The following is an 18,312-nucleotide window of genomic DNA, read 5'->3' as shown; positions in this document are numbered from 1 at the left end:
GTATGTATATCAAGGAAAATGTATAAAGCCCAACAGCTGTCCTTCATCAAAATATATCTTTGATGTTTTTTCCACAATTCATTTTGTTTTTCTTTTCCCTTTCTGCAGCAAGAAGTTCAAGATTTCTTTGAAGTGCTGGCATTGTGTCACACCGTCCGAGTGGATTATTCCAAATTCAAGTCCATCGCCACAGGAAGACATTACAGTGTTTCAGGCATTGAATACAGCTACCAGGCATCGTCTCCCGATGAGAAAGCATTCCTTGATGCTTGCAGAAAGTAAGTTGTGTTCTTGTGATGACCTCCTTGGTCAACATCACTTATGTTACCCACCCCTACTACTAATACCCAAAATGTTTCCAGAGGTCATGGGTGCTGAACTGTTTTTTTCTTAGAAGCAAGACCATGGGTGGTACAGATTTTAAATTCAAAAAGAGGGCCAAAGTTGATGTTGGAAAGATGATGGATAATCTTATGGGCTTCCTTGAAATCAGTTGCTAGATGTTGAAACTTTAGTGTGCCGATGTCCAGGGAACCATGAACCTTACCAATCTCAGAAGGTCTGCAAAGATTATGGGTATTTTCCATTTTTTCCCCAGACTCTGCCAGTAAAAATGAAAATGATTCTACTTTGCACTTTTTTTTGTATTTGTTTAGGTACGAGGTAGTGTTCCATGGCACTTATGAATCCAGACTTCAGGTGTCATATCAAGGACAGATGATACGATACACCTTGCTCGATTGCTTTGACTTTGATTCTGACAGAAAGAGGATGAGTGTTGTCGTGAAAAACGAAAACAGTAAGAAGGGCTTGCCCCACTTTTTACTTGTTTTTTGTAGGATGATTATTTTTGTAGTATTTCTTACTTAATTCTTTATTTCTATCAAGTTCATTGACTTATATATATATATATATATATATATATATATATATATACACACACATATATATATATATATATATATATATATATATATAGACATATGCGCATATATACAGTAATGCCTTGATATGTGAGTTAATTCGTTCCTGGAAAAATGCTTGTACAGCAAAAACTCATAAACAGAAAATAAAACTCGTAAAAACTCATAAACCCGGGGTCTCATAAAGCAGATCCTCGTAAAGTGGGGTATTACTATATATATATATGTATATATATGTGTGTGTGTGTGTACATGTATATAATGTCTGTGTATGTGTTTTTTGCAGATGAAATCTACCTCCTCTGCAAGGGTGCAGAATGTTCCATAATGGATAGAATTGTAAGCGGCCACAAATGTTTAATTTCCCAGCAAATAAACTACTATGCCAAGGTAAGATAATATTATATATTTACCTGGAAATATAGTTGTTGTTGTTGTTGTTTAGTCAACAGATCGATTTTGAATGAGCCAAACTATGCTCAGTGACACTACAGCCATGGCCATCCAACCATAAGTTGACTCCTCTCCCCTCACACATACAGAAATCCCCACCTCTTACTCACTACACAGCATTTTTAGCGCCATGTCTTTTTGCATAGTCTTGGATTGACTGATGCCATGTGAGTGGAACTTGGTTGACAGAAAAATCACAGAAGCCACCATATGTACATGTATGTAAATATATATACATATATATATATATATACACACACCCACACATATACCGTATTTTAACGTGTATAAGGGGCCCTTTTTTACATTATTTACATTTGACGGATATTTGTCCTCATCTTGTCTGTTGTTAACACAACGTTTCGGCTAATATACCCTCCAGCCTTCATCAGGTGTCTTGGGGGAATTTTGAACCTGAGTTCTCATTCCTAAGGTGTTTTTCAATGTTATTATTATTGCTATTATTACACCAGACTCTAATCTGATCTGGCAGAGTTTCTACAGCTGGATGCCCTTCCTAATGCCAACCACTCCAAGAGTGTAGTGGGTGATTTTTATGTGCCACTGGCACGAGGGCCAGTCTGGTGGTGATGGCAACGGACATGCTCAAATGGTGTTTTTTTACGTGCCACCTGCACAGGCGGCAGTCCAATGTTTTGTTCACATGCCACCGGCACAAGTGCCAGTAAGGCGATGTCATGGCAGTCCCAGGAAAAGGAAGAATGCTACTGTTATTTAGCCCCAGGAAACATTGTTTCCAGTTGGCTTCCAGCCCATTAACTGTTTGCCTTTAGCCTTCATTTTAAACGCAACCCCAATCACATTCCTTCATCTTTAATGTTTGTGTTATCCATCTGTTTTAGCTCGGTCTACGTACTTTGGTAATTGCTAGGAAAAAACTCACGCAAGAAGAATACACGATATACAAGCAAAAGCTTGCAGAAGCAAAAAAAGATTTGAAGAACCGTGAAGAAATGGTAATTATGTCTTCTGAGATAATAATTCTTTAGAAAACATTAGACTTCACCTTTGGGAATGACAAATTCTTCAGTATTTACATGCTTCAATGAGTTTGATCTCCAAATGCAATCAATACATATGAATACATATGCTATCAATATGTATATACAAATGACATCATATACACATACACACACACACATATATATATAAAGATATATATATATTTTATTTATGCACCCTTTTTAAAGCCTAGCCAGGCTCATGGGCCCGGTTTCTATGGCGTATGTGTTCCCCCCAGCTGGATGGGATGCCAGTCCATCGCAGCTTTACTGAAAAAACAGGAAGAAAGAGTGAGAGAAAGTTGGGGCGAAAGATTACAACAGGGGTTGCCACCACCCCCTGCTGGAGCCTTGTGGAGCTTTAAGTGTTTTCATTCAATAAACACACACAACGCCCGGTCTGGGAATCAAAACTGCGATCCTCCGACCGCGAGTCAGCTGCCCTAACTACTGGGCCATTGTACCTCCACATATATATATATATATATATGCTTATAGAAAATTGAGTTAGTGGTTATGCAACCATCTAAGGGATAAATGTATCTGTAGTCACTACTGTTGTATTACCCAACTATGTATAGGCCTTGCTATGGAGCTCCGTTCATGTAATTGAAGAAATGTACACACACGTGCAACCTTTAAAGGACACAAAAATGTAAGCCTAAAGACTTAACAAACTTTTTCCTTTTTTCCTGTCAATATTCCTCTGATAAACTCTAAATCATTCTGATGATGTTTGTTACATGGAACAAGATAAATGCAAATTTACCTCAAAAATAACAAACTGAAACAGCTGTAAATATTACTTTTGCTACAATTAAACTATGGCCATTTTATACCAATGATCAACATCTAATTGTTGATTGTTGCTCCATTTCTTTTCTTATCTATATATACATACATATGTGTGTGTGTGTATAAATATATATGTGTGTGTGTGTGTATATATATATATATATATATATATATATATATACACACACATATATATGTATATACGTGGAAGGAAGAGAGGTGGGTACCCTCGCACTAAAGATTTGATATGGATGCTTGCAACAGAGTGAACTCAAGGATGAGGCGATGGTGGTGATGTTAAACTTGGTAACTGATTTACGTGCCACCCAAGGGCTCAGAATGCTAAAAACTGTCCTGAACTGATCCTTTGCTTTTTCACTGAGCCCCCACAAAAGAATGAAAGGCAAAGCTGACCGCAGCAGGATTTGAACTCATAGCGCAGAAAGTTAGAACAAATACTGCAAGGTATTCCATCCAAGACTCTAACAACTCTACCACTTCACCACTTGCTACTTTATTTCCAGAATGTATCAATCAGCCAGTCTTGAAACGCACAATATAACAAGAAACATACTAACCTTGTTTACATTCATTTTGGTTGCAATGAGGAATTCTCTGAAGTAAGGGAAAGAACTCATCTTCCCTTCTATCATTCATTTTTGTTTTGTCATAGAAACATTAGAGGAATGGGCTTTTTTGATCTTAGGAAAATTTCAACAGGTGTAGGAATGGCTATGTGGTTAGGATGCTTGCTTTGCAATCTTGTGGGTTTGTGTTCCAGTCCCACTGTGCAGCACCTTGGGCAAGTGTCTTCTTCTGTAGCCCTGGGTCGACCAATGTTTTTTCAGTAAATTTAGTAATGGAACTATGGAAGCCAATCATGTGTGTGTGTGTGCATGAGTGTATCTTTGTGTCTGTGTTTCTTCCCTACACCACTTGAAACTGGTGTTGGTTTATTTATATCCCTATAACTTAGTGATTTGGTAAAAATAAAATTGAAACACAACTGGCAGAATAACTACCAGATTTACTTTAAAAAAAATAAGTCTTGGGCTCGATCTGTTGGATTAAAACCCTTCGACGCAGTGCTCCAACTTGGCCACAGTCTAATAAATGAAACAAGTAAAAGGAGGATGTGAAGGATTAATGCCCCTCCCCAAAGGGATAAAAAAAAAAAAACAATTTGACCATGGTGACACTTGAACTCAAACTACAGAGAATTAGTACAAGACTTTTTAGCGAAGTTTATTATCTCGTTAACAAGAACTCATGTCAAGACAATTATACAATTAATTAATTGTCTTTTGCTGTGTTTTTGTTGTTTTTTTACTCCTACCATTATTATTCAAAGAGTGAAAGTTTGGCAAATGGTCGACCAACCCATTTAATTACACAGCAGTGTTGACATCATTGAAAATCTGCCTCTGTCATCACAACGATCGCTATGACTACCACTGCCATTGCTGCTGCTGCTGCCACTGCTATAAGTATTATTACCACCACCACCACCACTAGTACTACCACCACCACTATTACTACTACCATCACAACCACTACTACTACTGCCATCACTACTACTACTATTAGTACAAATATCATCACTACCACCACCACTACTACTACTACTACCAATACCACCACACTTATTGACATTGATGGGTTACTACTGCCAACACCACCACCACCACCACCACCGCTACCATTACTGCCACCACTCCTATCACCACCACCACTATCACCACTGCCATCACCCCCACCACCAACACTACAGTCACCACTGTCACCATTGTAATTACTAATTAAGCCAATGTTATTAACTACCCATCATCATCATCATCAACATCTTTAAATCCACCTGCGTCATCATTAGTACCACTATCACTGCTACTACTACCACTACTACTACTACTACACAGCAATTAAATGTCCTGTGTGCTGCCAGACTGTAGGTCAGTAGGAGAATGGACATCCAGCCAAGACATCCCACACCACCACTACCACCACCACCACCATCACCAGCACCTTTGTATGCCATAGGCCCTACCTCCACTACGTACTATGCTGTCACAACTGCTCTGCCGCAGACACTATCTCTGCTCCACACTAAACAGCACCAACGTGACCACCTCCACAGACGCTAGCTCCAATCTACACCATGCTACTGCTGCCACCACCACCACCACCACCTCCTGACACCTGGTCATACTATGTACTTTAGTCAAGTCAGTATAGTTTACTAAGCTTTAATCACCATCACCATCATCATCATCGTCATCACTGTTGTCATTGTCATCAGGAGTGACTGTGTGGTAAGAAGCTTGCTTCCCAACCTCATGGTTCTAGGTTCAGTCCCACTGCATAGCATCTTGGGCAAGTGTCTTCTACTATAGCCTCGGGTCGACCAAACCCTTGTGAATGAACTTGGTAGATATGGAAACTGAAAGAAACCCATGGTACAGATGCATATATATCAATGTATGTGTGTGTCTGTGTTTGTCCCCCGCCTCTGCTCGACTGCCGGTGTTGGTTTGTTTACATCCTCATGACTTAGCAGTTCGGTAAAAGGGATTGATAAGATAAGTACTGCATTCAATTCATTCGACTGAGAATTTCTTCAGTGTGGTGTCCCCACATGGCCGCAGTCTAATGACTGAAACAAGTAAAAGATATACATCATCATCATCATCTTCGTCATCATCATCATCATGTGACATCTGATGTCAACCAGTTTCAGTGCCATTAATGGACATCTGAGTCTTTTAATTACTGCACAATGTGAGGATCTTCATTAGTTGGAGTAAGACAGTTGGGTACAGCCTTTTGGGCACTGGTAATTTGGCGTGGCTGACTGGACATTCAACCTGTTTTGGTGATAGTAATGTTTGGCACTGGGGGCAAACACACACACATGCATGCACATGCAGAAGTATACACATAGAGATACAGAGAAGGAGTAAGAGAGAGAGTGTGTGAGCAAGCGAGAGAGAGTGTGAGCAAGCGAGAGAGTGTGTGAGCAAGCAAGAGAGAGTGTGAGCAAGCGAGAGAGAGAGAGAGATGTATTACAATTTATTAATTCAACATGATAGGCATGAAGAAATATGCTTGTACACATAAACAGAAAGAAGGAGGGAGAGAATTGGACACAGGGGGGAGGGAAAGAAGTGGAAAAGGAGAGAATGAGGGAAACATTAAAATGTCTAAGGTCAAATAAGTCAGCATCAAATCACAAATGCTAAGTAGATATCACAAAACGGCTGTGTCATAACATCTCATATCCTTCACTAGGGAACCCTCAATATCTTCAGATCCTACACAATGTTAAGGTCTTCACAGCTGAAGTTGACGATAAGTTTTTACAGCTGTTTCAAGGACTAGGTGACTGGTTGATGCTAATATTGCACATTATATAAACAGGTGTATGTAATGAGTCAAAAGTTATACACAGTAAATGAACAAATACATTATCACCTCACATGAAGCATGTCCTTCTCCCTGGCTACTTTTCAAAAGACAGTAGTATGTAGCATGTAATAATTTGAGGGTGATTTAGCTGATGTTTCTAGCAGGTTGAGCCACCTAACCCTATGCACCCACATCCCATCGTGTAGGCCATAATTTTGGAAAAAGTTGTGTTTGTGGTATTTCAGTTATCATGGGGTTTTTAATTGGTTTTTTTTTTCCATAATTAAAATTTAGGAGAAAAATGAAATTTTTTGAAGTATTTTAATTAAATTTCAAGTTGTTAAGCACTTTTCTTTTATCTTTAATAAAACAATTATTTAATTAAAATGTTCTTCGTTTACCTCATCAAGCATACTAGACACCAATTTAAGAATTCATTGTCATTTCAATGTTGTCACCTGTGCCACAGGTGTGTGTACCAAAAGTAGTTATTGACCTGCTAGAAATAGCTGTGAAATCTCCCTCGAATCACAAATAACAAACAAATGAAGGATTCAATACATATTGTTGTGGAGTGTTTATGACACTTTTCTTTCTACTTGCTTCAGTCCTTGGACTGTGGCCATGCTGGGGCACCACCTCGAGGAGTTTTAATCAAATGGATCAACCCAAGCACTTTCTATATTTTATACCTACCTGGTACTTGTTCTATCAATCTCTTATACGAAACTTCTAAGTTATGGAGACATAAACAAACCAGCACCAGTCAACCGGTGGTGGGACACAAAAACAAGAACACAAAGACACACATACACATGCACATATTATATTCATACATACAGACATATGTATGAATGGAATCATGTGATTAGGAAGTTAACATCTTACCATACGGGATATAAGTCTCTCTTTATTTCTGTCCTTCTTTCCTTTCATCCCTCCTTCCATTTTTCCTTTCTTTCTTTCCATCCATTCTTGCTTCCATCTTTCCTTCTGGCCTTCTTTCCTTCCCCTCTTCCTTCACCCTAGTCACATAACCCTTGTAAATGATCACCCTCCTTGTAACTAATGTCTGGCTCAGTTTTGGTGATGGCCATAAAAAAATTCTGATATTGTCCTTTTTTTTTTTGTCTTTTCTTTATTTCTCCAGCTTTCCAAGGTTTTCAATGAAGTCGAGGATAATCTCATACTTCTTGGAGCAACTGGCGTCGAGGACAAACTGCAGGATGGTGTTCCAGAGACAATGCGGTGCTTGAGAGACGCAGGAATCAAAGTATGTAGCAGATATGCACTTTACACATACAAATACACAAAGCAAATATGTTAAGCTTATGTGGTTAGTGATATGTATACAGTAACCCCTCGAATATCGCAGGTGTTACATTCCCAAACCCCCCTGCCATAAGTGAAAATCCACAAAGTAGAAACAGTACTGTACTGTATATTTTTTTTGATTATTTTTATGACTTGTATATATTTATTTTATTATAAATGCAAAACAACACAACGGAGGAATCGACGTAAGCTTAAATAAAGAACTGCGATAGGTGAACTGTGATATGGCAAGGGATTACTGTATGTGTGTGTGTGTATGTGTATGGTCATCTCGTCATGTTGGACCGTTGAACTCTGCACATTTTTTTCTCTCTCCATTTTTTTCCCCTCTTAATCCTTTCTGTTGAAGAGCATAGGCTTGAAATGTAAAAGACATTTCCAGCCTTCCTGAGCATTAAACTAATACACCTGCTTGTTGTTCCTACACCTGTCTTTGTCTTTTGTTTTCTGTAATTTTGAACTATATATATATATATATATATATATATATATGTATATGTATCTTGTGAAAAAACTGACAGCCCAGTCTTAATTCATAAAAAATAAAACTATCCCGCTCCAATAACCAATATACACACAGGAGTGGCTGTGTGGTAAGTAGCTTGCTTACCAACTACATGGTTCCAGGTTCATTCCCACTGCATGGCACATTGGGCAAGTGTCTTCTACTATAGCCTTGGGCCGACTAAAGCCTTGTGAGTGGATTTGGTAGACGGAAACTGAAAGAAGCCTGTCATATATATATGTGTGTGTGTGTGTGTGTATGTATGTTTGTGTGTCTGTGTATGTTTATTGCTCTCACTCTCTCTTTCTAACCTCTTTCATCTCTCTGTCTCTTTTTTACTTGTACATCTCTCCTACTATCCACCTTTTCTGCTCTTCCATTCCATTTATTTTCCACTGTATTGTCTTCTTTTTCGTTGCCAGATCTGGGTCCTGACTGGAGATAAAGAGGAAACTGCTGTAAATATAAGTTATTCTGCTGGCCATTTTGAAGAAGGTTCTTTTGAACTTCGCCTCACCAATTTCAATATCTTGAACAGCTCAGATATCGTAGACTGTCAAATAGAATTAAGGAAACATCTAGACATAGTCAAGTAAGAATAACTGCTTTCTGTATGGTGGGGTTTGTTTTGTTGTTTAAATGTTTGTGCACACGTGTGTGTGTGTGTGTGTAATATATATAGCGTCCTGTAATGGTTTCACCCAACAGCTGATGCATGGTTATTGCTGCATTGGTTACTGACTGGAAATTGGATTACCTCATACCTACGGCTTGCCATAAAACTCTGAGTATTGTACGTGTAGGTGTGTGGATGATGGTGTGGGGCTGGGAAGTGGTCAGTGCTATACATATATATACATAGTCCACTCTGCTGGGTGATTGGTGTTAGGAAGAGCATCCAGCTGTAAAAATCCTACCAAAGCAGTCACAGAAGTCTGGTGCAGGCTTCTGCTTGGCTGGCTCCTGTCAAATCATCCCACCCATGCCAGTATGAAAAGTGGATGTTAAACGATGATGATGATACATATACATACATACATACGTATATATATATTTAGGGTGAGTAGTAAAAATTGGTAATAAAATCCATATTCCTTTTACAAATTTATTGAAACAAATGATACGCGTTGAAATCTTCATGTTTCAACGTAAGCACTGGTGCCGTCAACAAATTTCCTCAAACGGCCAGGCATGGAATGAACAACCTTCTGAAGGACATCGTCTGGGATATCATTGAGAACCTCCTGAATCTGTGTCTCTAAGTCCTCCAGTGTGTGAGGTTTCGTTTTGTACACCTCCTCTTTTGGGTAACCCCACAAGTAAAAATCACATGGAGCGAGATCTAGACTTCTGTGGTCACAATCTTCAGGTTTTAGCTCCTGCGTGTAATGGGGTTTCCATGAGCTGCTTGACCTGTTGATTTTTGCAGGCTGCAATTAAACATTTCCTGCACTGTTGCCATATTCTCTGCTGATCGGGACGTGGTTGGACGGCCACTTCTTCTTGCATCATTCACAGAGCCCGTGGTCTTCAGCTTTGCATGACCACTTTTTATTGTCCCTGGACGTAGTGTTGTGTGCTTACCTTTCCATGCACGCCACCATCTCTGAACCAAAACAATGGAATTCCACACTTCATAGCGTGCTGCTATCTTAGCTCACTCCTGAACAGTCAAGTGACCAGGCATCTGGAAAACAAGAAATAAGAAATAAGACAATATGAAAATATGAAAATAAAAAATCCCCATTAGTGTTGTCTGTTAAAAAAAAATGTTTTCATCATAACTTCACTGATACTAAAAATTCTATAAGCAATCTAATGCCTAGTTACTTTCTACCCACCCTGTATATGTATGTGTATATATGAGTGTGTGTATATAACGAGAAACATGTCCCTGTTCAGCCTATCACCATCCCTCACCAGTTCACTGATTTACTCTTTCCTCTTCATCTTCCAGTGACAAACTATCATATGGCTCCAGGTATGTTCTAATCGTCGATGGTTGTACACTTACCATCCTGCTGAAACACAACAGGGAAGATCTGTGCGCCCTCTGCCTGAAATGTTCAACAGTTCTCTGCTGTCGTCTGATTCCACTGCAAAAAGCATCGGTAATGAATCTCACATATATATTTTGGCAACACCAGAGATTTCTATGGTCTGCTGGCATGTATATATAAACACAATATCTGCTTTTATGTGCTACTATTAGTTTCATGTGCTGAGAACATCCCAAACATAGTTTTATAGCATGTCTGGTCTCCCAGCACAATCATCAGACACTGCCCACATGGTATAATAGATTAAATATATATATAATGGATTAAATATGTATATAATGGATGTTAAATGATGACAATGATAAATTGCTCTATAGTTTTATATTTAAGAGATGAGGAATTATTTACATTATTTACATTTGACGGATATTTGTCCTCATCTTGTTTGTTGTTAACACAATGTTTCGGTTGATATACCCTCCAGCCTTCATCAGGTGAAGGGTATATCAGCCGAAACGTTGTGTTAACAACAAACAAGATGAGGACAAATATCCGTCAAATGTAAATAATGTATAAATATCTCTGTTTTTAGATTTGATTTTTAACTGAAACAGTTGACAATATTTATTTCTTTATTGCCCATAAGGGGCTAAACATAGAGGGGACAAACAAGGATAGACAAAGGGATTAAGTTGATTACATCAACCCCAGTGCATAACTGGTACTTATTTAATCGACCCTGAAAGGATGAAAGGCAAAGTCGACCTCAGCGGAATTTGAACTCAGAATGGTAGATGAAATACCGCTAAGCATTTCATCCGGCATGCGAACGACTCTGCCAGTTGACGATTCTGCCAATTGACAAGTCCCTTAACCCCTTGGGGACCGTTAGGGTGCTGCAGCTATGCAGCATATCTAGGGCAGGAAAGCCTGGCAGAGCCCATCCCTCTCCATGCTAAACTCATTTCTACAGCTGAGTGAACTGGAGCAACGTGAAATGAAGGGTTTTGCTCAAGAACACAATGCAACGCCCAGTCCAAGAATTGAAACCACAATCTTAGAATCATGACTCCGACACCCTAACCACTAAACCATGTGCCTCCATTGGGGTAAAACTAAAACAATAAGGGGGTAAAATTTTGTACCAAGATTTAATGCTAAATTAGGGGTTTTACTTATACATGAGTAAATATATAATGAATGCCTTTTGCCCCTTTTTTATTGTGACATTGCAGATAGTAAATTTAATAAAGACATCGAAATTAAGGCCCATAACTGCTGCCATTGGTGATGGTGCTAACGATGTCAGTATGATCCAAGAAGCTCATGTGGGACTTGGTAAGTTTCAGTCAAACACTTCCTTCATGTTGTTGTTGTTGTTGTTGTCGCAGCTTTATTAGTTGTTTTTTTTTGTTATCGTTGCTGTTTTTGTTGTTGTTGTTATTGCTGCTTTATTAGTTGTTGTTGTTTGTTGTTGTTGCTGCTGCTGTCATTGTTGTTTATGTTGTCTATTGTTGTTTTTGTTGCTTTTGTTGTTGTCGTTGTTGTTCTTGCTGCTACTGTCGCTGCTGCATTAGTTGTTGTTCTTGTTCCTGTTGTTATTATTATCATTGTTTTCTGTCATCGCTGTCTATCCCCCACCCCATAACCCCAAACATCCTCCCCCCCCCCGCTTTCCATACACTTTCCTCACAAATCTCCTCCCACTATTCCTCTCTATCATTCCACCATAAAATTCTCTCCTCTTCCCATTCGTCTTCCAGGATTGTTTGGCAAAGAAGGCAGACAAGCAGTGCGGTGCAGCGATTACGCATTTTCTCAGTTTCGATTCCTGATTCCAGCCCTACTTAAACACGGCCACTACTACTATGTCCGGGTGGCCAACCTCGTCCAGTATTTTTTCTATAAGGTTTGTATTATTTAATATTATTCATCTATATGGTATGAGGTGTGGGGTATGAATAGCAGTGTGGATAAGAAATTTGTTTCACGGCCTTACTGGCACTTGTGCCAGTGACATGTGAGCAAAACATTCGAGCGAGGTCATTACCAGTGCCGCTGGACTGACTCCTGTGCAGGTGGCACGTAAAATACACCATTTTAAGCGTGGCCATTACCAGTACCGCCAGACTGGCCCTCATGCGGGTGGCACGTAAAAGCACCCACTACACTCTCGGAGTGGTTAGTATTAGGAAGGGCATCCAGCTGTAGAAACTCTGCCTGATCAGATTGGAGCCTGGTGCAGCCATCTGGTTCACCAGTCCTCAGTCAAATTGTCCAACCCATGCTAGCATGGAAAGCGGACGTTAAATGATGATGATGATGAACCATGTGATTCCAGGTTCATTCCCACTGAACAGCACCATGAGAAAATGTCTTCTAACATATCCTTGGTTTGACCATTGCTTTGTAGATGGTGGGTAGAAACTGTGCTGAAACTTATCATGCATTTGGTCCATGAGGTAATGTTTTTGATTATCTATCGCAGCCTGATGATCAGGATGAGAGGCTTTTTAATATTTGGTGTTTTTAAGAATCTGTTTCTCCTGACATATAAATACAGGGGTTGCCTGTGTAATGGTTGGTATTGGAAAAGGGATTCCACCCATTAAAGACCATGCGAAAAATTTAAGCAAAAAAATATTAGTGAGACAAGATCCTTCACTTCACCTTTAAGGACAGTTACTGTGAAATAACTGGTTTAGAATCATGGTGACCCAGCCAAGCTATGCAAGGATAGAAACTGAACATGAAATGTCAATGGTGGTGGTAGTATGAATGGTGATAATGTTGTTGCTAGTGGTGGTGGTGGTCTTACACATGTACATAAATATGTGTGTCTGTCTGTATATGTATGTATAGATATCTCTCTCATATATATGTATATATCTGTATGTATGTATATGTATATACACACATAGACAATATATATATATAAGAAGCATCAGTTGTGGTGTGCAAGAGAGACGATTGCGCTGGTATGGACATGTGGTGAGAATGGATGAGGATAGCTGCGTGAAAAAGTGCCACACCCTAACAGTTGAGGGAACCCGTGGAAGAGGTAGGCCCAGGAAGACCTGGGCTGAGGTGGTGAGGCAAGACCTTCGTACATTGGGCCTCACCGAGGCGATGACTACTGACTGAGACCTTTGGAAATGTGCTGTGCGTGAGAAGACCCGGCAAGCCAAGTAAGATCGTTGCCAGTGCCCCTGGACTGGTTCTTGTGCGGGTGGCACATGAGATGCACCATTTTGAGCGTGGCCGTTGCCAGTACTGCCTGACTGGCTCCCGTAGGATTTTCGAGCGAGATCGTTGCCAGTGCCCCTGGACTGGCTTGTGCGGGTGGCACATAAAAGACACCATTTTGAGCGTGGCCGTTTTCGTGCGGGTGACACGTAAAAGCACCCACTACACTCTCTGAGTGGTTGGCGTTAGGAAGGGCATCCAGCTGTAGAAACTCTGCCAAATTAGACTGGAGCCTGGTGTTGCCATCCGGTTTCACCAGTCCTCAGTCAAATCGTCCAACCCATGCTAGCATGGAAAGTGGACGTTAAACAATGATGATGATGATGATGATGATAGACACATACACACATATATGTATATATACATAAACATATTTACATATACCTATATATATATAGACACACATACACATATGTACGTACACACACACACACATATATGATATGATATGTTTGCATGTATATACATCTCTTTTTCTTTGTTTTTTTTTGTTCTTTGTTTTTTTTGTTCCATCTCCCAGAACATAGCATTCATCACGACACAGATATATTACGGCTACTTCAATACATTCTCTCAGCAGGTAAGATATTATTCCACAATTTTCATTCAAATCATTTTCTCTCAAACACGACACACTTTTCAATCACCCAGTTCCTTTTCTGATAACAATAATAACGACAATAATAATAATAATAATAATAATAATAATAATAATAATAATAATAATAATTTAAGCTAACATCATTACCTGCGCAATCCTCTGATTTCATCTGGTTGTAAATCTCTGGAACAAGCTCAATCATGAGATCAATGCCTAGAAATCATCGAAAATGGATGCCCTGTTGAATGTGACCAAAGATTCCCAGGAACCAACTACCATTTATTGCTATCAGTGCCTGATTTAGTTGTCCATGCTTCACTGGCGCTGTTAAGTCATTGAGAGAAAAATATATCTCACCGGATACTTAAATGTGAATATATTTTGCTTACATGGATGTTGTTATTTGTGATAATAATAATAATGGTAATAATAATAATAATAATAATAATCCTTTTTATTATAGACACAAGACCTAAAATTTTAGGGAGAGAGCTCTAGGTGATTACATCAACCTCAATATCTTACTGGTGCTTATTTTATTGACTCCGAAAGGATGACGGGCAAAGTCAACCTAAATGGCATTTGAATTCAGAATGTAAGGGTTATCAAGATATCACTAAGCATTTTGTTCTGCTAGCAATAATAATAATAATAATAATAATAATAATAAAGGGAATAGAAAGTACCAGGTAATTGACTTTACAGTCGCAAATGATGAAAAAATAATTATGAAATTTTGTGGGGAGGGGACTAGTTGATTATATCTACTCCAGTGTCTCACCGGTACTTAATTTATCAACCCCAAAAGGATGAAAGGCAAAGTCGACCTTGGCAGAATTTGAACATAAAGATGGACGAAATGCCACTAAGCATTTTTCCCAGCATTCTAACAATTCTGCCAGCTCACCTGCAAGGTCATGTACGGTTTATCTTGATATAAGATCACCATGTCACACATATATGGTTGTGATGTATGCACCTGATGTACCCTTATCAGATGGGTAGTCATGACTGGGCTTCGTATATTTTACCCCAGTGTCACTTTGATGGTATGCGCTGCTCTCTCACTCAATAATAATAATAATAATAATAATAATAATAATAATATTATTATTATTATTATTTTCACTTCTAGTTATCAATATACATACCAGACTGTTACCCGTCATATGAATGGGTAATTTTGAAAGTATACTTTTGTCACGATGGCTAAGTTTACACACACATATATACACATATATAAACTTTTGTTTATTATTTATTTTTGCCAGTCATTATTTGAAAGCTTCCTTCTCATGTTCTACAACATCACATTCACTTCATTACCTATCTTCATCTATGGACTCTTTGAGCAAGACATCAACTGTACAGAACTGATCACCATTCCCACCATTTACAGGTAAGTAAGTTCTCACCTGTTGTCAATTACGTTTACAAAAGCATAAATTAAATGCTTGAAATAAAACATATTTTCATGGGTGAATCAAAATGGCGTCAAACAATGCAAGCCTATAATAATACTGCTAACAATGGTGATGATGATAGTAATTATTTCTACTATGTGCATAAGGCCTGAAAGTCATTTAGCGTCTACTTTCCATGCTGGCATGGGTTGGATGGTTTGGCTGAAATTGGTAAGCCGGGGAGCTGCACCAGGTTCCAGTCTATGCTGGCAACAATCACGCTCCCATGGTGCTTTTAACATTCCACTGGCACGAGTGCCAATCAGGCAGGACTGTCATCAGCCACGTCAGCGATTTTGATTTCACTTGCCTCAACAGGTCTTCACAAGCAAAGTTTATTGTCCAATGAATGAAGGGTATTCATAAGTGGGCTGGTTATACACCACTGGCATAGGCCACAGGTTATGGTCTCACTTGGCTTGTCGGGTCTTCTCAAGCACAACATATCTCCAAAGGTCTCGATCACTAGTCATTGCCTCAGTGAAGCCCAATGTTCGAAGGTCTTACTTCACCACCTCATCCCAGGTCTTCCTGGGTCTACCTCTTCCACAGGTTCCCTCCACTGTTAGGCTGTGACACTTTTTCACACAGCTGTCCTCATCCATTCGCAACACATGATGATACCAGCGCAGTTGTCTCTCTTGTACACCACATCTGATGCTCAGAGGTGTTCATAGACTGAGGTACTACTGTATTAAATGAATATGACAAAGACAGGAGATAAAGTACAATTTATTTGTGATCAGAGTTGTTCGAAAACTGAAGCACTACTGTATTTTAAAATAGGGAATTGCTTTTCACTCATCCTGTATATTCTTTTTCAGAGTTGTTCTTATAAGCTATGCCTGTACCTATAACCATGCATGTATGTCTATATGTACAAATTTATCTATGTATATTCATAAACACCTTTCATTCATTTCACAGAAAATACTACAAAAACAAATTGTTGTCTGGAAAACAGTTTTTAAAATGGAACCTTCTGGGTAAATACCATTTTATGTATTCTTTGATTTGTCTGATTCTCTAACGAAGCTTTCATTTCATATTGCAAAAAAACATTCAAAGAATGGATACTCAAAAGAAAATTATGCTCGCTTTACCAGGTGATGATTGGAAACAAGTACAATCGGAAACAAGTAACTTTGAGTACTTTAAAATCGTAACCTTTCGATTATAATATATTAAAGAATACTCTATATTTATATTGAGTTCTATAATTTATTGCTTCTCCTGAATCAACTGAGATTTATATTCCCTTCCATATCAGCTAACTCTGATGAGTGTAAGGTTATATAATCGGATTGTTACCTAACACTCTATTGTATTCCTAGTGCGAAACCAATTGGTCTGATAAGCCATGATGGATATATAATATTGTACATAATAAAGCTTCCAGTACACTCTGTCTTCCGTATCAATCATTTAAATTGATTTATTTAGTTTGTACATTAAATGTGAAACTAGTTTTGTATTGTCCACAGTAACTAATAAAATAGACTTCTTTTATCTCACCCACCTTACATCATTTTCGTACCAAGGAGAAAAGTCCTTTTGCTTTTATTTTAAAAACAATGGCCTCTTCCTCCCTCTCTTTGTCTTTATATATATATATATATATATATATATATATATATATATATATATGTATATATATATATATATATTTATATATACATAATTTGCTGCTATCAGCCCAGTGACAAGCGTGTTTGAATGTGGATGAAAAAGTTTGTTTCTTTTCCCTCTTTCACTTTCATATATATATATATATATATATATATATATATATATATATGGGAGAATATACAAATAATAACAACAGACGAGGACAGGTGGTGTAAATAACAAAAGTATATATTAGTATGACGCTCGGGAATACGGAAAGTCTTTGACGTTTCGAGCTACGCTCTTCAACAGAAAGAATATATATATATATATATATATATATATATATATATAATCACATACATATATTTACATGCTCACACATATCTATATAAATGACAGAACTCTTTCAGTTTCCCCTCTATCAAATCCACTCACAAGGCCTTGGTCAGCCCAGGGCTAAAGTAGAAGATTGTTGCCCAAGGTGGGACTGAACTCGAAACCATTTGGTTGAGAAACAAACCTCTTAATCTCTATTTGTCTGGTATATTAGGTAATAGCATCAACACTGATTAATATCATTACCTGATGAGCTGACAGATGGTGAAACTGTTAGTTGTAGTGTGTTCAATGGTTAAAATCCAGCTTTTGAATGAAATTATTAGACTCTACCTCATTGTATAGATTTCTCTATTCTTTAAGATTATTTCTGTCTGAAGAATTGTCTACATGTCAGGGAAATACCCGAGTAATTCAATGTGAATTTTATTCTTTTAGTTGTTATTGTTGTCATTATTTAAAGTTTGGGTTTTCTCTTTCCCAGCTATTTGGCATTCACTGGTTGTATACTTTGGGGTCCAGTTACTGATTTCTGACACAACTTCAATTTTTGAAGATGGCAAAGTAAGTCACCTTTATCTCAAACAGTCTTTTATTTTTATTTTTCTCTTTTTTTTATA

General features: G+C 38.3%; 1 protein-coding gene across 1 annotated transcript in view; it reads left to right on the top strand.

Moving 5' to 3' along the window:
• The window catches only part of LOC106881045 (phospholipid-transporting ATPase IF), a 94,575-nt gene that overhangs the window by 62,411 nt on the left and 13,852 nt on the right, over positions 1-18,312 (top strand). Inside the window, exons 13-25 of the mRNA XM_089366543.1 lie at positions 109-278; positions 657-799; positions 1,210-1,313; positions 2,240-2,353; positions 7,746-7,868; positions 8,858-9,027; positions 10,393-10,546; positions 11,671-11,773; positions 12,199-12,344; positions 14,202-14,261; positions 15,554-15,681; positions 16,673-16,731; positions 18,177-18,256. Of these exons, the coding sequence (XP_089222669.1) occupies positions 109-278; positions 657-799; positions 1,210-1,313; positions 2,240-2,353; positions 7,746-7,868; positions 8,858-9,027; positions 10,393-10,546; positions 11,671-11,773; positions 12,199-12,344; positions 14,202-14,261; positions 15,554-15,681; positions 16,673-16,731; positions 18,177-18,256 (1,554 nt within the window). The remainder of the gene's footprint in view (positions 1-108; positions 279-656; positions 800-1,209; positions 1,314-2,239; positions 2,354-7,745; positions 7,869-8,857; positions 9,028-10,392; positions 10,547-11,670; positions 11,774-12,198; positions 12,345-14,201; positions 14,262-15,553; positions 15,682-16,672; positions 16,732-18,176; positions 18,257-18,312) is intronic.

This window comes from Octopus bimaculoides, chromosome 19, assembly GCF_046866305.1.
Source record: "Octopus bimaculoides isolate indiv1 chromosome 19, ASM4686630v1, whole genome shotgun sequence".
Taxonomy (NCBI): Eukaryota; Metazoa; Mollusca; class Cephalopoda; order Octopoda; family Octopodidae; genus Octopus; species Octopus bimaculoides.
Note: the sequence above shows the minus strand (reverse complement) of the source record. Positions and strands in the feature narration are given on the sequence as shown.